Source organism: Pituophis catenifer, unplaced genomic scaffold (assembly GCF_029215685.1).
Source record: "Pituophis catenifer annectens isolate HBS135680 unplaced genomic scaffold, rPitCat1.0.hap2 SCAF_3, whole genome shotgun sequence".
NCBI classification, from domain to species: domain Eukaryota; kingdom Metazoa; phylum Chordata; class Lepidosauria; order Squamata; family Colubridae; genus Pituophis; species Pituophis catenifer.
In genome coordinates, this window is record NW_027256883.1 from 73,196,267 (window position 1) to 73,221,416 (window position 25,150).

Below are 25,150 nucleotides of genomic sequence, written 5' to 3' on the forward strand. Positions count from 1 at the left end.
GGGTGCCATAGGTACACCATCACGGGTCTAGTGGTTAAGGCACCAAGCTAGAAACTGGGAAACCATGAGTTCTGATTCCACTTTAGGCATGAAAACTGGTTGGGTGACTTTGGGCCAGTCACTCTCTCTCAGCCCAACCCCACCTCACAGGGTTGTTGTTGTGGGGAAAATAGGAGGAGGAAGGAGTATTCGATATGTTTGCCACCTTAACTTATGTATAAAAATAATAATGGCAGGATAAAAATACATAAAATTAAAAAAAAAGTTAAATTCAGACTAGGATTGCACATTATGGTATATTTTCCTTAACTGTAGTTTATTGAGAAAACCACATTTTTCATCAATTATGCTTCATGACTATAATGGTTTCCTGCCATATGCCAAACCACAACAAACCCCATGATGACTTAGGATATTGTCTGAACAAGTTTGATGAACTAATTTCAATATATAGGGGACTTTATCTGAATAGTCAAACAGTGCTTGGACATAGTTGACTTTATTTCGGAGGGTTAATGTGGAGAGATGTAAAGAGTAATTGTGGACCATTTGTGTACTATTCTAAATAGTGTACAGAAGAATAGATGAAACTTGTTTTCTACTTAAAAATAAAGGTACATATTTTTGAGGTACATATTCTGCAGTCTTCTTTAATCGGTTGGGCTCAGTTGATTTAGACTAGAGTTCTTATCGCCCCTGGCCAGGGAAAACTGAGGTTACAGTTTGAAATAGCAAAGAGAACTTTTGGATCAAGGAAGAACCCTCAATATGATCTCATTCTCTTAAAAATAGCGGCAGGTATTTCAGTATCTACTACAGAAAGATTTCTACTTTGTAATTAAAAATATACTGAACTTGAATATTTAATCAGGGATGTATTGTATAGTTTGTTAGTCAGTTGGCACTAGATTCCTGAATTTATACATCTTAAAGATGCATGATGCCTTGGGATATAATATCCATTTCTTTCTTCTCCCAGAAAATTCCTTATTATCTGACACATTTTTCCTGGATATAGTTAGTTACAGTCCTTAGCACATATTGGGAGTAAACAAATTGAATTCAATGGAAGTTATATCTCAATAAACATGGATAGGTTGCACTATTAAATTTCTTTAAGCTTGGAAAATGATAACAATAACTCCACATAGCTCTTTGAATCTTTTCATGTTTGTTTGTTTGATGGTTTCTTTGATATGTCAGTATACATTTTTAATCCATTTAGGCTACAAGACTTATTCCTATACGCCTAAATACATACGGTATTTCTTGTGCTCTTAGCATTTAGTTTCTCATATTGGCTGCTTCATGTAATTATATATCAGAATGATATCTGTTATGCCAAGATGAAGCTCAGACTGTTTATAGTTTCAGGGGAACACTTTGTATTATATGTAAGAGAGATTTATGTGACTAGAACAAATGTTGACCTAAAATAAAAAATTTGGAAGGTTTTTCTATTGATTTCAATGCAACCTATTACTGAGTCACGCTTTCTTGAGAAGATTGTTGATGGGTATATATCGGCTTCATACTGTAGACTTGAAAACCATTGGAGGAAGTACTTCACATAAGGACAGGACGGCTCTGTGTATTAAAATACACAAGATTTTTCTGATATTGTAGAGCTACCATTCATGGGCTGGAAAAATCCAATCTAGATGGCCACAAAGAAATAAAGAAAACTCTAGCTCTGTGCTGCTTTGTAATCATTATCCAGATTTTTTCAGCCCAGAACCAGCAGCCATAGATGAGGAAATCTCACATAAATGTGAAATCAAATGTTGCTTTAATGAATCAAATTGTTAAAGCATCGTGTCTTTAATATGAGTTTTAGAGTAGTGACATTTTTTTCCAGGCATGTCCAGAAACCTGAAATAATGTGGTATGTGCTTTGATGAACAGAAGTGATGTATTCATGTGGCGTCTGTAGCATTTTTCCAAACCATTTTTCAGTATGTCCAAATAAACATACACAGAAATAATACGAACTGTTATTTCATGCAGTTCAGTTCAGTTGTGTTCAGTTTTTAATTATTGAGATTTTTAATTTTAATTATTAAGTTGCATTTCCAAGGGATGTAAATGAGGAAGAAGCTTTTAAAGTCTGCTTGTTTCTACAAATAAGGAAATACAGGTAGTCCTCAAATTACAACCGTTCATTTATGACTGTTCGAAGTTACAACAGCACTGAAAAAAGTGATTTATGACCATTTTTCACACTTATGACCACTGCAGCATCCCCATGGTCACATGATCAAAATTCGGATGCTTGGCAACTGGTTCATATTTATGGCAGTTGCAGTGTCCCGGAGTCATGTGATCCCCTTTTGCAACCTTCTGACAAACAAAGTCAATGGGGAAACCAGATTCACCTAACAACTGTGTTACTAACTCAATAACTGCAGTGATTCACTTAATGGTGGCAAGAAACATCATAAAATGGTGCAAAATTTACTTAACAAATGTCTCACTTAACAACATAAATTTTGGGGTCAATTGTGGTCATAAGTCAAGGACTATCTGTAGTCTTTCAAAAATGTTTAAAAAAAATTTTTAGGATTACCAAAATACTTGGAATTGCTCTTCTATTTTTAATAAAATTTTAAAAATGCATTTTTAGCACTACTGGGCAAGAAAAGCAACCTTATAAATAGAGTTGGTAACAGTTACCAACCCTTTTCATAATAACCGTTCATATGGTTGCTTTCCTTATCTTATTAGCTATTTCCAAATTCAAAGTGAAAACTACATATACATATTTCTTGATTTTTTTAAATGCAAGAGCCTTGAAAGTGTGATCCCCACCCCCAGTGCTAGCTATTTTTTCTCCTGCTAACCAATTTATGCTGGTTCGCCTCCCCCACCCCCACAATAAAACTTTCTGCTTGAGTGAGAATAAACTCATACCTGGAATCTTTCAAGAAAAAAGTTGTTGGAGAAAATGGATTTTGGAAGAAAAATGCATCAAGGCCATAATAGTTTGGGAAAGTTTTGATCTCATGAGGAATTTATTTTAAGCTGTATGATAACATGCAATCTCTAATAGTGGATGTGAATATCTGTGAGAATTCCTTGATTTAAGTACAGATTGCTTTAGGCATGTGATCATGGATTTTTCTCTAAGCATACAGTAATAATGCTGTATGCCATCTTTTACCAGGGTTCTCTTTCCCTTCAGTCATCTTATGCAGAAGCAGCTCTCAGAAATGTCTATGGAGATTCTCAGTCATCCAGGTCATGGTTGTCCCAAAGGTGCTTTTTCAAGAGGCAACTGGACTTTTCTAGTTTTTCTTTGAAGATGTTTTGCTTCTCATCCAAGAAGTTTCTTCAGCTCTCCATTCTCTTGGATGAGAAGCAAAACATCTTCAAAGAAAAACCAGAAAAATCCAGTTGCCTCTTGAAAAAGCACCTTTGGGACAGCTCTCCAGAAGATAAACAATGCTGTGTTAGTATACTAGGGACAATGCAGTCATTTATGTACTATATAAATACCCTACAGCCTCATTCCCAATCTTTGAGAAAGTCTAACTGTAACGAGTGAGTTCATGTTAGCAATGCCATTCAATTAAACATGCTGAATATGGCCTGCTTTGACTGACAAGTTGTACAAGGCTAATCTGCATTATACATCTCAACTGTATTGCTGAATTAATTGGATGAGAAATGGTTAAGAGTGCTTTTCATTGTTAGTGATTTAAGTCTAGAAAAGTGAAGTTGAACAATTAAAAACGTACGTTGTTTTTCCCATTCTAACCAGAAAGTTGGAAGAAAACAACATCTTAATCATGACTCTCGGGTGATTCTGTGACGTAGGCGTTATTGAACTGTGCAAGGCTGGAGTTGAAATGAAATATGTGGGTTCACCAAATACCCATCTAGACTCTGAGTAGTGCAAAACGGGCATGGGAGAGCGCACACGCATGCGGGGGTCGGATTGGTGCATGCATGTGCAGGGAGGGGTGTTGTGCGTGCATTGTATTATGGGTGTGGGCACGCATGCGCGCTTTCGGCACTCAAGGACAAAAAGGTTAGCCATCACTGTTATAAGTAATTCAAGGTGCCAAGCTCTTTTGGAAAGTCATAGATGAGAATCACATGAGCCCAGACAACCATTTTAAATGCAACCATTTTAAATACATGCCAGTTTCAGGAGAACCCAAATCTTGATCATGTAACCCCGGAGAGAATCCCCGGAGAGGCCTCAACCATAATAAATACAGGCCAGTTGCCAAGCATCCAGATTTTGATCGTGTGACTATGGGGATGCTATGATGGTCATAAGTGTAAGGATCAGTCATAACTCACTTTTTCAGCACTGTGATAACTTCAAATAGTTGCTAAACAAGTGGCTGTAAGTAGAGGACTAGTTGTGTTGTACCTTTCTCTTTAGAAAATTCGCAATACATTAAACATTCCTACAACTACAATGATAAAACTGAATTTGTATGGCATTGAGTACACCAAGTAATAGAAGCAGTCTTTTGGTAGACTATGGAAATGCAAAATAAAATAAAATAAAGCTGGAAATGATTGTTATCAAATATAAGCACTATAATTATGCTGTACATACTTTTTTAAATTTAGATTTATGTTTGATAAATAAAATGATGTTTTTAATCCAGTTTTTCCAATCTTATTTTCAAATAGCTCATGAATAACTTTCCCTTCTATTTTAAATTTTGATATGGCTTCTGAAGTTCACTTTCTTCCTGCAGCTGCATAGTATTATTGCATTGTGTAATGAAAATCAAGCAGATTTTTTTCCTGTACACATTATCTGGTTGAAGTCAACAACCTTGCCCAGATCAAACATTTTACTACAATTTCTCACAAGACACCAATACTGTAAGTTGTATAAATATATGTGGTTGTATGACAAACCTATTGCTGACAATCATGGCTGGTATCCAGACACGCTTACTCTTTCTTTTGGTGAAAAGTAAGTGCCTATGTATGCAATTAAATATGTAATAAGGCAGATATGATGTTAACGTGGCCGTGTGCACTCTTTATGAGCAATAGATTTCCCAAGTATTAACCTCAAATAAGAGAATTGTAGCAAGAGTACAGGTTTCCTTTGATCTTTCAAATGGGTATGCTATTTACATCAGCAGTTGTCACCACTCCGGAGGTGGGGGAAACACCATCAGGGCTCGTCAAACAGTTTTCAGGGAAGAAGAAGAAGAAGAAGAAAAAACCACTGCCTACAGAGTATAAATTAGAATGACATTGTAAATGTGAATTCCTTTAAATGAAAGACAAATCAGCTTACTTTACAGTCCTGTTAGAAGAAATGTTTTCATTGACTGTTCTGCTTCTTTCCATGAATTCACAGGAAAAGCCACTTCCTCTTTTTCTAATATTGTTTTTTTCTTAATATTCACAAAGACCCAAAATAAGGCTCTTTCTTTAGGAATAAATCCCATTCTCTTCACAGATCATAATCTTTGAAGTTCAGCTTCAAAACGCAGATTGACCACCCCATGTGTTTCAGATATGTCCCCTATTTTGTTTTTAAGCAGCAATACACCATTTTTTTTTCATGCTACATTTTGAATAAACAACAAACTCCTATCTTATGAATAGAAAAATTCAACTCTGAGAGAATATTGGACCAGAATTCAAAAATGGATTTTAGAAATCATAGGATGTAGGATAAAATTGAACCCAGAAACGTTTTTACTAGGCATGAAACCAGAGAACTTAAACAAATCTAATTGGTATCTCGCTCTCCACATCATCATTGCAGCCAGGATCTCGTTTGCACAAGAATGGAAATCCAAAAATATCCCATTGGAGGCTATGTTAACCGCAAAGATCATGGACTGTGCAGAGGCAGACAAGCTTACCGGACTTTTGCGAGATAGACAAGAATTGGGGCTATATATGAGTTGGGACCGGTGGTATGCTTGGCTGCAAAAAAGAAATCTTAAGAAGAATGTAAAATAATAATCTTAGTGTGACTGTCGGTAAATATTTATAGGAATATTGCATGGCAGCTGAGAATTCTTTCTTCTGGATAATCTTTTCTTTTTTTGATGATTTGGTTCAATGGAGGTTTGTACTATTTCTAGGCGAAAATTGATGCTTTAAAACTCAATATGTATTATATCATTCTCTGCAATTCTATCCATATTGCTATAAAAATTCAACTCTGGAGTAGTGAAACCCGGGTTCAAGTTAAGTTTTAGCCACAGAAGCTCACTGGTTGACTTTGGGTTAGTCACACTCAGCCCAATCTATCTCACAGGGTTGTTGTTGCAAGAAAAAAACCAGGAGAATGCTACGTATGCCCCATTGAGCGATCAAATAGAGGGATATAAATCAAAAGAATGTGTCAGTATTGAGATGGGAGAGATACAAAGCGCAAGAGTCACAGATAAAATCCATTCAACTGTTTGCTGTGATCTTTTTTTTAAGGCTACCCCACAATACGTTTGTTTTTGCTGCAGTGGACTCACACAATTTTCCTTATGGCTTCTTTAGCTCTTTAGTTCATCTTAGAAAACAGAAATTAAAATGTCAATCATTTTGTGGATGATGCTGTTTTTCCTTACGTTCATAAAATGTTTTCAGATGTATTACTTTCAAAACAGCACAAAGTCAGAGCTATTTTATTCTCTCGATTTATATTTCCCCTTTCAGGCCCGAAAGATACTTTTTAAAAAATTAAACTTAAAAAACACTGAGGGAGGAGGATGCACACAGATTTACAAGTAAAAAGTATTATACAGGAATGAGAATAAAGGTTTAACAATGCACAGAAAGGCAAGGAGGCATTTAACTGCCTTGCTTAGCGGAAAATGGAAATTTTGGCCTCAATAGTTGTTGCAAGTTGAGGACTACCTACATAAACAATTTTAGTAACTTATAATTTTCTTCTTAAAATATAACATTTGATCTCTTCTCATACCCTATCTCTTGTCTATAAACAAATCACTATATAAACCACTACCATGTTCATCCTGATGTCAGCAAAAGTCCTTTAAAGGTTACCAGAGATAACAATATACCCATTTTAGCTGTGATTAAAAAAACAACAACTTTATAGTCCTTTGTTTACTTCAAACAATCTTAACTTTTAGTTCTTCAAATAATGCCATAATGATTTTATTTTTTTTCTGTCCCATCTCACAAATTTCTTCAAAACTTTAAAAAGTCCCCCCCCAAAAAATCCAATATAAGAAAATTATCCAGGTTTGTTGTTTCTTGGTTTGTTTATTTATTTATTATTTATTAGTCCAATTTATATGCTGCCCTTCTCCGTAGACTCATTTTAGCAACAGCCTGCATACTTTTATGTATATACCTGCTTATTAGGGCTTTCGCCACCCCCTAAGCGGTGTTGTTCTATACAAAGCTGGCTTATTGTCCCCACAATCCAGGTCCTCAATTTACCTACCTCGAAAGGATGGAAGGCTGAGTCAACCTTGAGCCTGGTGAGATTTGAACTCGCACTAATTGCGGGCAGCTGGCAGCTAAGTGCTAGCACTTAACAGCACTTAATCCGCTGCACCACTGAGGCTGTTTTTTCTATATCCCTTGTATATCAGTCTTGATCTTGTCAGGTAGAACTTGTTCCATAACATTTTTTAGACCCTATCTATAGAGGTAAATGCTATTAAAATTAACTTCTGGGACCACTGTTCAAAATTAACCTTTTATATGTCCAATGTTTCAACTCCTAAACTGTTTCAACTTCTAGACACAAGGACAGGTTTTTCCCCTGGTGCCATTATTCTGCTGAACATCTGATTACCACATTACTGTCTTATTTCTAAGGATGTTTAATAGAATAGAATAGAATTCTTTATTGGCCAAGTGTGATTGGACACACAAAGAATTTGTCTTTGGTGTACATGCTCTCAGTGTACATAAGGAGAATGAAATACTGTAAAATAAGAAAATAAAATAATGTAATATAGCTGTATTACTATTATTCTTTTCATCTTTTCTACTACCTTCTCCTATTAGTATCTTATGAATATGTTACTTCATTGTTACTATGTACATTGAGCGTTTATGCACTGGAGACAAATTCCTTGTGTGTCCAATCACACTTGGCCAATAAAGAATTCTATTCTAGGATCCAATTTGGGCCGGCCACTGGGTGAGAAGTTTAGTCTTCCTTGCTTTCAGAGTCGTGCTGAAGCCCATCCTCAGGGAACTTCTCTCTACTGAAATTCTATTCTATTCTATTCTATTCTATTTTGCTAAGATTTGAAGGAAACTCACCTATCAAACTTGTCAACCCAAAGGTTCCTAGTAGCTGAAAAGCAGTTAATGAACACTTTCAAAAAGTGATTAGAAAAGGAAATATACAAACCCAGTGGTCTTCCAGCAAGTTGGCTATTCTCTCATCTCTCAGAGCCGTAAACCCACTGATGCTCACTGTCTTGTAGTGTCCTTGTCTGGAGAGGAGTCATCAAAGAGCCAGACAACTTGTTGGCTCTCCATTCCACCTTGATTGTCAGCCCTGTTTTTTGGATCTGTCTTTGGTCTTTCTTCTTCAGAAGCCCAGTATCTTCTATGGTTTTTAATTGACTTGTACCACGTCCTCCTTATGCTGGTCTACGACCATATTAAAGATTACATTAGACTGAACAAGGATTTTTTAAAATAGTGTAAGGAGGTTCAACAGAAGGCAGGTGGAAAGATAATATACACTGCTCAAAAAAACAAAGGGAACACAAGCAGAAAACATCCGAGATCTGAATGAATGAAATAGCCTTATTAAATATTTTGTTCGTTACATACAGTAGTTTTGTGTTCCCTTTAGTTGTTTGAGCAGTGTATAAACTACTGTATGTAAAGAACAAAGTATTTAATAAGGCTATTTCATTCATTCAGATCTCGGATGTCTTCTGCTTGTGTTCCCTTTATTTTTTTGAGCAGTATATTTTTCCAATTCCATAAGTCTGCTTCCCAGAACTGGAACCAAATGAGAAATAAAGTTTATTTTTGAACTAACGTACCATATCTGGCACTCCTCCTCTTCTCCTATTATCTATCTATCTATCTATCTATCTATCTATCTATCTATCTATCTATCATCTATCATCAATCATCATCTATCTATCTATCCATCCTATCATTTATCTCCATCCTAACTCTCTCTCTCTCGTCTATTTATCTTTCTATCTATCATCTATCTACCTGCCATCATCTATCTATCCTATTTTGATCTGTCCAACATCAAGTTTCTGAGTGACTCACAAATAAGAGCAAATAAAAATAATAACATACACTGAATTAACTGGAACAAGTTTCTATCTGATCATTGGACCTTTTTAGGATATATGTGGGGCAAAAAGAAACACTGTTTTGATTTCTCTGATCTTTAGAATTAGACAACTTTTGTCACTCAATAAAGGTTGTATTTTGTTTTGGAGTTTTCTTCCCGGTTATTACAATATCTTATCTGAAGTGCAGAATGCTTTAAACACCTAAGATGTGCGGGACATACTTTGAATAAATAAGTTCCACTGGAGACTATACATGAGTTTAAACTTATCTACCTAGAGTCCTAGACTAATGGGATTGGAAAATCCCTAACTTTTATGACTATATATATCTGATATAATTCATGCATTGCAGCATTACGCAAAATTTCAGACTCCAGACACATTAACTTCAGTGGGATTTTCATATACTATCGTACATTTTTCTTATGGCAGTTTTTAACTGTCTTGTTTTTTAAATTTTTTTTTAAATTGTTGCATCGTAAGGGTTTTTTGTTTATTTTCACTGCGTGTGGCACCCAGCATCAGAAGTGTGAGATGAACAGCCATATAAATGTAATAAATAAATAAAAACATACATGACTGTGCTGCGATCATGCTTATTACATAGTCTTGTATTCACATACCTGGGTATAATTGAAAGGAATAGTACTGTGCTGCAGTCATGCTTATAACATAGTCTTGTATTCACATACATTTCCATTCACAATTGAAAGGAATAGTACTGTGTAGATGTTTGAGAGATTATGTTTAGTATACCCAGAGTTAGGTTATATTGCTAAACCTGAAGGAAATTATGATGTTTCAGTTCAGTATGACAATCCTTTATGCTCTCTGATTTATATTTGCTTAATTTAACATGTACTGGTTGAAATGTTTTGGGGATTTTGAAAATAGTCCTAGGTGAGAAAAGGAAATCCCATTTAACATATTTGTAATAAGATATATTTGTAGTGGCTTTCTTTTTCTTTTCATAGGAAACTCTCAAAAATCTTGTTATTTAAAACAACTTGCAAGAGAAGACTGAGGAGAGCATTTAAAACCATCAGAAATCCACTATTAAATGCAGAGTAGGTTTTTCACTAGAAATGTTTTTCTCATTGTCAAATAGTTTCTTTTAAATCCAGCAGTTTCACCCCCTCCAGCAAATTTTCATGGCTACTCAAGAAATAAAAGCAAACAAACCATGTGAGTGATGACAAAATCCTGGCAATAAAATGTAATTGAAGCAAACTTGTCTCTAAAGCATATTGTGGGCTTGAGCTGATTGAAGAATAATTGGAATGGAGTTTATGGCAAGCAAGCCTCTATTAAATGCTACCATACCTCATAACAAGAGCTTCCTTTGTCAAAACATATCCCAGTTTGAAGAATCAACTGCTCACAGAGGGACGGGTTCCTATTTCTGGTGTCCATGTATGTCCACAAGGGGCAAATGATGAAACACCATCACACAAATAGCATGTTATACATGCTTGCATCAGATGTCAAGCATCACAATAGCAGCATGCACATGTCCTTTCTGCATCATTCTGGCATATTGAATAGTTGAAAAACTAGGGTTATTTATAATCCTAGTTTTATGTGTCATGTTCCTGTCACATATCCCAGTTATGTATTAACATTACTGTACATGCTGCTGAATAGATGACACTCATCCGTTTGGATGTGAGAATGTTTAAACTCTGCGTCTCCTTTCTTTTAAGCTTCCTGTAGAACTTTAAAATGGCTCTCTATGCTTGTGCATCGCATTTCGACAGCTGCTGTTGCTTCCAGTCTGGGAAAGGTTGAGTCAGAGTGCTAGATTGGGCTGTTTTTCCTTTGGGTATTCAAGGTCCCCCCCCACTTCACTTCTCTCTTTCTTAATTGCTGGGTTTATATTACAAGCTGCTCACCTCATCTAGACATCACCAATGAGGCAGTTTACAGGCTGATTGTGTTAAACAAGAAAAAAAAACTATTGCATGTTCATTAGGGAAGTAACTGAAAACTGTGATAATTTCAGAGGCAGCAGTGCCAGGACTGGACACAGGTTCTAGCTTGATTTCTGGACAAATTTGCACCATGGAAAAAAAAGTAAACAGAAGAAAAGGAGAAATACATCAATTTGAGCATGTCCTTCAAGAGATGAAATCATACACGCTATTTTTTTCCCCCTATGTAGTCTTCTGATAAATTTGCCTATTCCTGAGACCTTTGCCTTTTGTAACCTCCACAGGCTCATTTTCTGTGCTGGACCTCAAACTATGAAAGTCACACCTGTTATGATTTTCATCATCTTGGGGGCCTTCAAGAAATCTGTCCTTTCTTACAGTCTTGAGATTTAGAGATTCTTTCCATGGATCTTGTAGGCCCTGTTTCCATCTCTTTTATCACTGCCTTTTATAATCTGGTGCTCTGCAAAGATTTGAACTGCCTTCCATCAGCCCAGGCAGACTGGCCAAAGGTTCGTGAAGATCCAGACTGTAAGTTCACCTCAGCTGGAGGACCTCAGGTTCAACCGGAGGAAGGAAGCCTTATCATCTCCTGATTCTGCCTTGTTGGTGAAGGTTTAGAATGCAGCTAATTTTTTTTTTTTTTTGCAAGATGTGTTTAGATTACTGGTCTTTTGGTGAATAATCAAAAGAATGAAAGATTGGTGGAGACCTTAGAACAGTGTTTTCCAAACTTGCAACTTTAAGATGGATGGACTTCAACTCCCAGAATTCCACAGTTAGCATGCTTTACCTTGCTTCAAAGTTGCCAAGTTTGAAAAACACTGCCTTAAAGCATGAGCCGCAGTGGCGCAGTGGTGAGAATGCAGTACTGTAGGCTACTTCTGCTGACTACCGGCTGCCTGCAATTTGGCAGGGTCACTCAAGGTTGACTCAGCCTTCCATCCTTCCGAGGTGGGTAAAATGAGGATCCAGATTGTTGGGGGCAATATGCTGACTCCGTAAACTGCTTAGAGAGGGCTGTAAAGCACTGTGAAGCAGTATATAAGTCTAAGAGCTATCACTATTACTGTATGGGAGCTAATATGTAAACAAAATAAAAGATAGTTAATGTTGTTTGATATTAACGGCTATTCCATTGCCTCTTACAGCCTGGGGCTTTGGGAAATCAGCCTACAGAAGGCATTTTTGGAGAAGAGTATCCTTGTGTCAAGAGAGGAGCTGTGCCTTCTTTCTGCAAACCAACTCTTTGGCTTTAGTTATTTCCTTTGAACTTGCTCTCTTGACTGGCATTTGCTGTACCCGAAGTCTTAGCTTGTTTTAAGGCTGTGGTTTCTTGTGGTTAATGCTGGCCTTTTGCTGAAGTTGAGTAAGTACTGGAGGGTCATTTCAACTCTTGCTGTTATCAGGAGGCAGCAAAACAGAGAAAGATGTGACATTTCAACTGTGATGTTTTTACTGAGATGAAGGTACTCTACTTCAGATCACTGCATAGTTTAAACAAAAGTTGGGAGATAATTGCCTTCTTAGAATCTTGGGGGGGAATTTTTCTTCAAAGTTAAATAAATGCACTCAGCTTCTAGTTCAGTCAAAGCCTGAAAGAGAAGTAAGCCCAGAATCTCTAATAAAACAACAACAAAAACAACACAGAGTATCCTGGTGCCGGAGTGTTAAGATAATGGAACTGAAACATCATTCGGTAGCCCACAAGGCAATGACCAATAAGGCTGGTTTAACTGATGGGTTGCATTAAATCATTTCTTTTGAACGATTAGACTAGTTCATTTGAATTTTGTGGTCTTTGTTTGACTCTGACAGGTTTTTCTTTTAACCATGGAAGACAAAACAGGTTGTTTTTTTTTCTTAGCCCTGAGTTCAGTTACTCCTGAGGCTGTTCACAGTCATAAGAATAAATGTCCAAAATTGTCAAGATTTTAGCAGCATCTTCCAGACTTGCTATTCAGAAGGAATGAATCTTCGTTTCCCTGAAGAATTCTGCAAAAGGTTTTAGAAACCCTTTCACTCTGGTAAGGTTGATGTTGCAGAGTTGATGTTGCGGTATTGGCTCTCATTTCAGACCTTAAGAGACAAGGGAATTTTTCCAGCTTCAAAGAATTAAGAAGACACATCCTGAAAGGCTAAGCTGATGCCTTTGAGTGGGAATGAGAAGACACAAAACCACCGATGAGCAATTTTAAAACTCAGATCTTCCTTATTCTATCCTGGGAACTCTTGAGGCAATGTTTCAGCAGTCGGCAAGGCAGTGAATTATAGCAGAAGATAGAAATTTGAATCCATTTATTCTGCTTTTCAAGAATGGCTTTGAATCAGGGGTGAAATCTAAAATTTGTTACTACCGGTTCGTGGCTTGGTGGTGGTGGTGGGTAATGTGACTGGGTGGGCGTGGCCAACTTTTTTTTTTCTTTTAAAAGCATTTTTTCTACAACCTTAAGAGGTTGCAGAAAAAAATGCTTTTAGAAGCTTCTGACGATCAGGCAACTCAGCTGGGATCGCCAGAGGCTTTTAAAGGCATTTTTTTCCCCTACAACCTCTTCAGCCGAGGGTGGTAGCACTGTCAAGAACAGTTTTTGACATACTAGTTAATATAGTAAAATTGACTTTCCCATGTAAGTGTGCATGTATTTGTTTATACACACAGAGACACATTTTTATTTTTTCTTCTTTTTATCCACTGCTGTTCTTTTTTTTAACTATATGATGGCACAACTAATGAATAAATGAAAATCTTCCCTTAGAGATCATAATTGATTGGATTTCAATCTTTATTTAGAAGTTCAAGAGCTAATTTAATTGCTCAATATTTATGTCAAAATACATTTCCAATATTGGAGTGTTCTCTCCTTGGCTCAACAAAAGCATAGAAAATTTCCTGTACAATGTCTTCCTTTTTTTAATTAACTAGGCTTTTCTACAATAGATTGTATATTCTAAATGGTAGCATCCAGCAAGGTTACAACAGGATCCCTCTCATTACTTCTTGTCTTGCCCCCAGGTACTTTGGAGAATAAGTCAACCCATTCTTCTCTGTGACTACCCCTCAAATGTTGGAAGATTGCTATCAATCTTAGTCTTTCTCTTCATTAGACTAGATAGACTTAATTCCAACCATTCTAACACTCATCCTATCCCAATTTCTGAATTTCTGCTTGGAGGCTAAATATGGCCATCCTCATGGCAGGGTCCTTCCTTCCTTCCTTCCTTCCTCTCAACTTTCAGTGGCAAGTTTATGGTTTCCTAAAGTAAATCTGGATTGTGGTATTCTGGATATGGTCTGCTTCTATTTTGTCCAGAATCCTGTATATGGGTGATTGCATTTAATTTACAGTTGAGGAGTAACTCCTAGAAAAAATATCAGGCCACTGTCAAAACAACTAAATCAAAGTCATAGAAAGGGCTAATGGAATCTTCCAGAATTCTCTGTTCCAAATCAAATGTGAACAGCTCAGGTCTTCAGACAAGAGATAGTCCTGTAGAAGTAGCTCAGGGCCAATTGCTTTTCCGAAACGGTGGGATAATATGGCATGTCTCCTTATTGCATGTTCAGAAGTTTACTAGATTAGGAATTTAATCTTATTTTATTGTATCAGCATCCTAATGACTGCATCTCAATTAATAGTAAGCTTGGTGCTACTTTCAGCTGAAACCTTTTCAAAGGCAGGGCTGTTATCCGTGATGCAGGTCACATGGCCACCCAATTACAATTTGCCACATATACTACTCCAATTAGGCTTGATACATTCCCTCCTGTATTTCTTACTATACATGCACTTGGTACTGAGGTACTCAGTTTGTGGCTTGCCCCTTAAATAGTCCCCTGTGGTTTTCCTTAACAATATGATATAAACTCTACTGAAGAGAAAGACTCTGATTAAAAAGATAACCTACAAATCTAGAGCTCAGAACTCCAGCCACTTATATTCAGCTTCCCTTAGGTTTTTTCCCCTCATCATTAAGGGCCCCAACCAGGATTTTTTTCCCTCTCACAAGTGGGGATCAAAAAGAACTAGCTTTTCCTCTCAAAAATGCATGAAAAGCCCCCTTCAAAAACTGTCACTTACTTTTGAAGGTCAGGAAAATGGCAAGTGATTTCCTTAACCTTTTTACTAAGATATTATCTAGAAACAAATGCTAGCTCAATTGTGGCAACCTTGGTGAAGAAACAAATCAGGCAACTATATTTTCCAGGATTCTCTGAAGGAGAAATAAGGTGAAAAAGAAATGCATTGGGAATGCTGTTATACATAGTGTGACGTGTCAATTATTTATTTTAATTTTTTAATAGTTTATTCATGTATTAATACTATAAGATACATAAATACAAAAGAAAATAGTAGGAAAGATAGGAGAGGGAAAAGGGAAGGGAAAAGTGTAGGAAAAAGGGGAAAAAGAAAGAAAAAGCATTGACTTCCGACTCCCTTTGGTGCAATAGAATAATAAGATCAAACCAGTGGTGGGTTGCTCCCGGTTTGGCAGGAGGCTCCACCCAGACGTCATCATTGATGATCTCTGCATATGTAGAAGCTTCTGTGCATGCGCAGGAGCACGCACACACGCTCCTGTTGTGAACCGGGAGTAAAGGTAAGTAGAACCCACCCCTGCATCAAACCTCAATTTTTTTACTTTTACATAATAGTATAAACTAGCCATTTCTATAACAACAAACCTATCTAATCGGTAAAACCCAAAACCAAAGTTTCATTTTTTTTACACCTTGAGTCCTGTAGCGGCTTCCATGTAGAAACAAAAGTAGCTGTGTTTTTGTCTTTTAATAAGAGGTGTCAGTTTAACCATCTCTGCTAACTCCATCAACTTCTGCAGCCATTCATCCAAAATATCCTTCCATTTTTGTGCATAAAGTAATCTTGCTGCCGTCAACATTTACAACATCAAAGTTCCCATTTTTTTTCCCCCAAGTCTTTTTCCGTTAAACTCAAAAGAAAAGTTTCTGGTTTTATTTTTATATTCACTTTGAGAATCTCCCATATTAAGATGTGAATCCTACTCCAATATTTCTTTGCTTAGTCACATGTCCATCAGAGTGGACCAGGGGTGGGTTCTACTTACCTTTACTACCGCTTTGTACTACTGCTTGCTTTGCTCATGGGCACGCTCTTCTGTGCATGCGCACGCTCTTCTGCGCAGAAGCGTTTTGATGATGTCGGGGTCAGTGGGCATGGCCTCCTGCCGGTTTTACTACCGCTTCTATAGAACCGGTGTGAACCGGGGGCAACCCACCACTGGAGTGGACGTCAATTATTAATCTCATAGTATTTAGTATTTAGTAACAGTAGCCAGTCCCAGAAAGTGGAGATGACAGATCTTGGTTTGCTTTCTTTTCCCTTTAGGTCTATGACTTGTAGTCAGGTAAACTTTGCCCTGTTTAGCGACCATTCAAAATTAAGACAGTGCTAAAAATGGAACTTTATGATTAGTTCCCAATGGTCCTGTGACCAAGGTTCAAGAACTTTTCAAGCAATGGGCATTTTCAACTGTTGGAGCGGCCTACAGTCCAATGATTGCCATTTGTGCATTTCATAACTGGCTTCCGCAGGAAGCAGAGTCAATGGAAAAGCCAGCAGTAAAATTGCAGTCATGTGAGACCTTGTTTAACACTCTGGCATTTAGTGACAGAGTTGCTCATCCTGATTGTGGTCCTTGAGGCCCACTTGTCTTTATAAGGAAGAAAAGGAGATTCAGGTCAGACGATAAGTGCAGCAAACTGAGATGTTTACATGTATTATTCCTTTCAAAGAATGTCATCGTTATTATTATAGTTTTTCCAGAACGTTTTATAGGCCATCCCTGTTGGATTGAAGAAATTAGTTGGAATTTCACCATCAAAAGCCTTACATAACATAGGACCAGTTTTTCTATAGGATTGTTCACTTGTAAGGATATAGGCCCGTCCAACAATTTCCAATGAGGGTAAACACTCTGGATCCCTTCATTAAAACAGTATCTTATGGGACCCAGGATGCCTGTCTTCTCTGGGGCAATCCCTATCCTCCCCTAGATATAAACAGTTGGCCACAATTCTACAAGCCTGCAGGAAGGTTGGTGAAGACCTGACTTTAGGGCCAGGTTGAGTCGGATTTCCAATGTGGGTTTGCAGAAGATTTCAGTTCTGTTTGTCATTTTATTGTATATTTTAATGAGCTTTCTTAGTTTGTATTAGCGGCGTTTTTGTTGTTGTTGTTTTGTACACTGTCCAGGGACACAAAATTTGAGTTCAGCAGTTATATGAATTCATAAATAAATATCAAGGGGGAAGTGATGTGTGAGGAGACAATGACAGGGATTGATAAAAGGTGCGAAAACATGATGTATGTAATAACAATTACTGAATCATCCTTGCTCAGCAATTATTGTATAATGGCTTCACTTGGAAATGGGAGAAAAAGGAAAGCTTGATGAGAAAGACACATTGCTTCAAGTTCTGAACTTGTCACTAAATACTTCACAAATGAAAATACCTGTATTACTTTCAATGCTGTTATCAAGATAACTGACTTCACTTTGTTAAGATCACAAGATAATTGAAAAGCAAATACTGAAGCAGATATTTATGAATACACATTTGGGGCTTCCAAGTCTGAATTTGAGGTAGCAACTTCAAAACCTGAATGATTACTTTGTAAAGGTAATAATAAGCAGCCTGGCTTGAAATAAGTTTTTGATGCACATTAATCCATTTGACAGGTAAAAATGGCCTTGATGACTGGATTGTTTTTCCTTAGTACTGTGATTCATAACATTTGAAAAGCTGAGTAAAAATGGAATCATTTTTACTTTTTCAGGTTCTTTAGAATACATCATTGTGTGTTTATCTACAAATCTTATAATCTTTTCTTGTAAAAGAGGTTTTAATAGTTGTAAATATGCATATAACTACAATTATGTGAACGTAGAAAAACAATTATGTATTTAGTTTGCTTGGCTTATCTTTCCTAGATTCACAAACTCTCACACAGAGATAACTTCTTTATATATATACTCTGTCTTCCAGATTGAAATAGCAAACATACATCCAAAAATATTCTGGAACAAAGTATTTAAGGATATATACAAAAGCAACTTGTGCATCATCTCAATGGCAATTTACTGATGTTTACTCAGTGGTTTAGCTTGTGATGCTATGCAAACAAAAACTGAACTTGAAGCAGGATATAAAGACGATTGACACTTTTGAATGCTGGTGCTGGAGACAAACCCTGACAATATTATGGCCAGCCAAAAAAACAAATGAATGAATCATAGAACAAGTCAATTCAGAGTTCTCACTTAAGGCTCAAATTATGATATTTTGGACACATGTGAAAACCCAGTGATCTGAAGAAGTCTGCAAGTGCTACAAAATATGGAAAGAAAGAGAAGAAGAGGATGACCAGCAGAAAAGTGGATGAACTCAATTTCACCATTGGATCAACCTGGAGAATCAATCTAAGAATCAATCGTGGCTTGATGGACATAATCAATTCACTGAGAAGAGTTCTATTGCAATGCAGTATGTTGTTGGCCTTGATGGGTAAATTAGATACAAATCACAAGTAAATAAGCTAATTCAACTTTATTATAAAGCTACATTAACAGAATCCTGCAAGCTTCAAAGTTTAACCCTCCCCTCAATCTCCCTTACATCTTGAGAAAGTAGGGAGGGTCTCGTCTGAGTTTCTTGTCCTCCCCATTATCTAGTTGTGGGCTATACTGTCTCTTATCTGATCATTCCCTTGGCAGTGTCTCTTGGCCTACTCACCCAAGGTCTTTCCCACATACCATTGTATACATCTGATTGAAAGAATTCATTCCATAGAGGCCAGCAGGCAAACAATGGATTTTCAGGTCTATGTGTGATGATAGATGATGATACAAGTACACATGCCATCATTTAATGAACCAAACATCTCTACTGATATGGAGAATTTTAGAACATTTTGGTAAATATGCTGAGAAATTTAAGGAATCTGGTGACATCACTTGTCAACATTTATTAGGATAATAAATACAACCAGCTTGCCAAGCTATTAAGCATACTGTGATATATTGCTGTTTAAAATGTTTCAGAGTAAATTCTCATCAAAACAAAATGGGACTGTTTGCTATTTCTAGAAGCAATAGATCTATTAATAATTTTACTCTGAATTTTGATTCAAGAAAATGAGGTCACAGCAAAGAGGAGTACAGTTACTTGAGAACAAAACTGATGGCATTTATGGTTCCCTTTTCATGGAATGAATTCAGTTTCAGAATTAGGTCTTCACCATTGTGGAAGAAGAAGCTTGAAAGCAGGTGAGCTGAAACTGCATGCTGCTCTTGAATATGTTCAGTAGTTCTTCCAGAAATCTGTAAAAAAAAAATTAAGATATTGACTGACTTGAAGAGTTTAGGTGCAATTCAAGAACAATGAAGAGCTAGTTTGTCAGGCATAAGCAACCAGAACTACTCTCAGGTTAGGTCAAGAGGCTTCCTTGTTGTTGATTCCCCAGTTCACAACAATCTCACCAGACTGCCTCTTTTCCTGGGAAAGCCTGATATAGACCTCAGTGTTTGATCTCATATGCTTCCTCCCACCTATGGAGTCCATGCTGGAATATCTTTTAACTTCCTCTACGGGGCTTCCTTCCTGTCTGCCACTGATTCCACCACACAAAGTGGAGGCAGGAATGGGGATGGTAGGAGGGGAAATAGATTCCTGAGAACTACAGAGCATTTTATCAGATACATGAAATGATATGCTGAGTTTAGACTATTTGTAAAATGGATCTGTCTTACTGTTAATAATATCCTTGTGTGGTCTTTAGTTTTTAAATTTGGTTTCCATGCAATCTGTTTCCTAACAAACCTGTTCTCTATCAGGCAATCTCAGTAATTCAGAGTAATCTACAAACACTTCTACCAAAATATTTAGCTTGTCTTTCCAAGATGTCAGAAATTGTTATCAATAAGACTACATATAGGCAGATGCACTATTTATAGGTATGTAACCTTATGCATTTTTATTTTGTTTCCTGAGGAATACAAGTGCATTTATACAGATTGAGTCCTGGTGGAATAAGATTCACAACTTCAACAGCCTTTTGTGTGTTCAAAATAAACTGTAAATACAAAACATAATCATTTGTATACAAATATTTTTCTTTCCTAATAATCAAAGATATTGATATTCTTAAGAATAATTTTATGTAGATTGATATACGGGGAGATAATTGCTCTTAACTTTTAAGTGGAACTCTTGATGCTTCCTAAGAAATGAGTCTTGTTGAACGCTGCAGAATTTATCCACATTAAGCATATATGATGGGTGTAAAACTGGCGGCTTGCAGACTAGATGTGTCACGCACAGGCCATGCCCACCCCAGCTCTGCGAACGGAAAAAAACTCACAAAATGTCATGTCATGGCAATGTGATGCCACGTGTTTAACACCGTGATATATGACATTGAGAGGTTAACGTTGTTTAAAGAGCAGGAATAATTTAAGAAAATTTAGATAGGTCATGTAACCTAAATTCAGAATCTTAGTTAATGTTGTTTTATATATGAACTGTGTGGCACAATCAAAACTGAACTGTTTTGTCTGCCCTTTACTTTAGTGTCTTGCTTTCCTTTTATTGTTTGTTTACTTCACTGGTTAAATCCAGCATTCAGGAAATATTCTGAAAATCATAAATCACGATCAAAAAATTTAGTGTCCCTGACAAAAATACACGAACTAAAAAAAAAGGAAGGCAATTTAAGCTTACATTAAAATGTTAAATTATATTTTAGGCAGTCATTGATTTCCTTTTTGAAAATAAAAAAAAGAACACTATTTAACAGTTGCAGTAAATTCCACAGCTATATAATCTGTACTAGATCTAGTAACTAAAAGGATATGAGCATGTGAGCTTTTACTTCAACACCTCAACACCATCTTGCAGGAATGAGTAAAAATACAGCATCTACATATAGTTGATATTTCATAAGTCAGTCTTAAGTCTATTTTATTACTATCAACAGGTCTAAATCCTTTGAATTCATTATTAGAAATGCTGCTGTGTAATCAGTGTTGATCTTGCAGAAGTAACAAGAACATATTTGTGTTTTAGCAGATAAATTGCATTCTGGGGGAAAACTATTATTTAACGTATCAATAACTTTGAGGAGTTGGAAGCAATTCGAATTCCAGCTTCTTCCATGAAAATTTTGCTGTTTGGTTCAGTTTAGGGGAAATGAACAAATAAGGGAATATTTCAAGGCCACTGTAATGAATTAAATAAAGAGTTCTATTTTGGACATTGATAATCCAAGAACAAATTTCTTCCTGCTCTCCAGTGTCTTGCTGATGTTTCAAAAAGTCAGTCGTTTGTAATCTTTGCAGAATTGTTATAATGATAAATCACATTAAAGTCCATATGTACTGTGTGCGTGGAAAATGGTGTAATGGAAACACCACCACTATCATTGTATTTGCCATGCCTTGGATCAAAAATAGGTTTCTCCTCAAGGAATGAATGCTTCAACCGCTGTAATATTTGCAAAATGCACCTTCTAAATTATAAAAGGATACCAACTTACTTTTTATCCGCACCACTTGACAGCTGAGGCAAGGCTTCCAGAGCTTGCTTAAAGCTTGAGCTGTAAATTAAACAGATATTTCCCTTACACAAGTTGACCAAAATTATTAATTTCCAATCTCTCTATGTTATTTGTGTGCCTTATATGTGTTTGCATTTGAAGCTAGACATGCAACCTGCAAATTCTTACAAAATATTTACCATTAAAATTAATACAAATTAAGAGCCACTTATAGGAATGATTTCTGGATAGCTTTCAGAGTTCGTGTGCATACACACACACATACATATTTGCACATATACATGCAATGTCGTCATTTTATTCCACAGAATTTAAAGCTTTCATCATTCAGTTCTCAGTTTCATTTTGACTTTGCAATTTTATCTTGCCTTCTAAAACTATCTTCCTTATGTGGATATTTCTAAACCTTATCCTTTAATAAAAAAGACAGTCTTTTTAATATGAAAATGGATGTTGTATTATAGAGGTGTTGCTTTCATGTGACTTACTGGTCTCTCCTCACTGTTGGTGACAGAAAACGAATGGATTGCTTCTATTGAAATGAGTTTAATCTGTGCTAAACATCTGTGATATGCTTTCAAACTCATCTAGGAAGCCTCATGCACACTGCATGAGGCTTAGCCAATAATTTAAGGACTATTCCAGTATAACAGCAATTGGTTAGAATAGGAAGAATATTCCTTTTTAGAATGCCATTTACTCAGGAAGATCTGTAGTTGCCTAAATGGTGGCTAAGTCCCTGCTCAAGGATTTTTCCTGAGAAATCCAGACAGACCTGTGACATTAATGAATTTTCACTGAGGGAAATAATTAAAAAAATAAAAACCTCTTAGGAAATATCCATTTATAACAAACACTATTTTTTCCCCACTAGTAATAGGTAGACATGAAATTTCGCTCAACTGATTTTCCATATACCATAAGGCTTCACAATAGTCAGGAAAACACACTCCTGAAAACAGAAAGCAAATGAATTGTTGGTTATTAGTCAGTGGTCATGATACCATTCATGAAAGCCAGTTTGATGTAGTGTGAAGGTTTTGGGCTAGAAACCAGGAGACTGTGAGATTTGGGCCTTCCTTCTGAGGAAGGTTGAATGACTTTTGGCCAGTCACTCTCTCTTCAGCCCAACCCACCTCATAGGATTGTTGTTGCAGGGAAAATAGAAAGCAGGATGATTAGGTGACATTATTATTATTATTACAATACTAAAAGTGTTGGCCTTGAGTTATTTCCAGGCAAAACAATCCAACCCATATTGTACTGAAAAAAATGTTCTGAAAGCTAAAGAGCTGCTTGAATTTGCCTAGGAAAATATATCTTATGCTAGGGGAGACCTGATGAAATTGTCGGGGGGGGGGGGAGGGGTGGTGGCGAGGGGAGAAGAGATTCTTGTATGAAAAGCTAACAATGAGAAGCTAATAGGATGTTTTTGGGGGAGGAAATTATTTGTGGGAAATTAAAACAAAAGATCCCATGAAGAAGTTTTGAACAAACAACTACACACACACATATACACACACAGATTATATATATTGGCACTTCACTTCTAATACCCAACAGGCTGGGAAGATTGATTTTAAGACTGGAAATGGAATGATTGGAAAATATAGAATACCTACAGATATTTTAAGGAAGGGATGTAGTCTAATCCCATACCAAACTCATGGTTCACCCCTAACCCCCCCCTTTTTTTTTAACTAAACAAATAAAGCTATCAAATAAATACCAAGAAAATTACGGAGTCATATGCAATTTTAAGCTGAAATGGAAATATATAAATAAATTCATTTGATTACAAGGGCTCAACTTAATGTTTTGTGGTGACCATGAATGTAATGGATCAGGGTATTGCAGCAAAATAAGTAAAAATCAAGATTTTATTTTTCTTCCATTTTGGATGGTGGTGGTGATGTCGAAGTTTTTTTTTAAAGTTATAGTGAGGCTCCATTAAGGCTTACACACTCTATGTGTGTCTCTCTGTGTGTGTATGGGGGTATTTTCTTCCTCAAAATCAACAGGAAGCCTCTACTAATTTTTTGTATCTGATTAGAAGTAGTTCCAGAGATCACAAACATGGTATTGGGAATCTCAATTAACCCATGTTTACATTAAGACATTTTATGAAGGGCTTTTTCATTTTTTTGGAGCATATTTTATTATTTTTATTAAAAAAAAGGTGTTAACTGATGCTGTCACTTTTTTTTCTTACTTACTTGCTTTCAGAGGTGAGGAATACAGACACGGAATCTCTCAAGGCACAAATTTCAAGTCGAGCCTGAAGGACAAAAATATTCCAGTATTACATCTTCAGCATCTGATTTTACAATATTTAAGATCTGCTAAACAAATTTTAGGGATAGTTTTATAGCAGCAAGCACAAATAAGAGGCCTTAATTTCTAAAAAAAAAAAGCTTTTTGTTGCTATATTATCTCATTTAACAAATGTAAAGATAATTATAGATTTGGACATTCAGATATCAATTAAAGTCAATCTGAATATGATATAAAGTTTCCATATTTAGATTACGTTTGTACTTAATATTTTTTTTACCCAGAAATGATATGGGTTCTTAATATATCATTTACCCAAAGAGGAAGGAAGTTCAGGAGAGTAAAATCTGCATTTTGTTTTCGTGGGGAGGGAGGGGAACCTGCGTTTGTATATGATTATGCATGAATGAAACCTAAAGAGAAACAGGAAGATTTGCTTTCCCCCTTATTACAGTAGCCTTCCCAAGCTTTATGTTGAGACTAAAATGCCCAGAGGCTATTAATTAGGCCAGGAAAAATGGGAGTGGGGAAAAACTAACATTTCCCACTTTTCAGGTGAGTGATTTTAAGATGCATCTACCATATATAGATTACCCATTTCATATTACTGTGGTATAATGGGTTTTGAAAGTAAATTCAAATCCAAAAGTTTAACCTTCCAATTTCAAAGGATGTGCTCTTTGGAAAAAAGTTGTCTTAGGTTTTGGACTTGTGGATGGAATAAACTACTGTAAGAGCAGGTGTGAAATGCTCCTGGTTCGGACCGGATCACCCGATCCGGCAGCGATGGAGGCGGATGGTTTGGAGAACTGGTAGCAAAAATCCCTGCCCCCCCCTCCCCACTGCCCAGCTGAGCTGCACAATCATCAGAGGCTTTTTTTTTTTACTTTTAAAAGCATTTTTTCTACAACCTTTTCGGCCGAAAAAATGCTTTTAAAAGTAAAAAAAAAAGCCTCTGACAATCCAAGCTGAGTTGCCTGATCGTCAGAGGCATTTAAAAGAAAAAAAGCCTCTGCTGATCAGGCAACTCAGCTGGGATTGTCAGAGCTTTTTGAAAGCATTTTTTAACAACCTCTTCGCTGAAGAGGTTGTAGAAAAAATG

The 25,150-nt window shown here is 36.5% G+C and overlaps 1 protein-coding gene across 2 annotated transcripts in view; it reads right to left on the minus strand.

Annotated features, from left to right (window-relative positions):
* Positions 1-18,795: 18,795 nt before the first annotated feature.
* Positions 18,796-25,150, minus strand: part of EXOC2 (exocyst complex component 2) — an 87,487-nt gene continuing 81,132 nt past the window's right edge. For both annotated transcript variants that reach the window (XM_070942544.1, XM_070942545.1), the window contains exons 26-28: positions 23,991-24,052; positions 21,754-21,813; positions 18,796-19,540 (exon numbers count right to left, since the gene is read on the minus strand). In XM_070942544.1, coding sequence (XP_070798645.1) covers positions 19,447-19,540; positions 21,754-21,813; positions 23,991-24,052 — 216 coding nt within the window. In that variant the 3' untranslated portion in view covers positions 18,796-19,446. The remainder of the gene's footprint in view (positions 19,541-21,753; positions 21,814-23,990; positions 24,053-25,150) is intronic.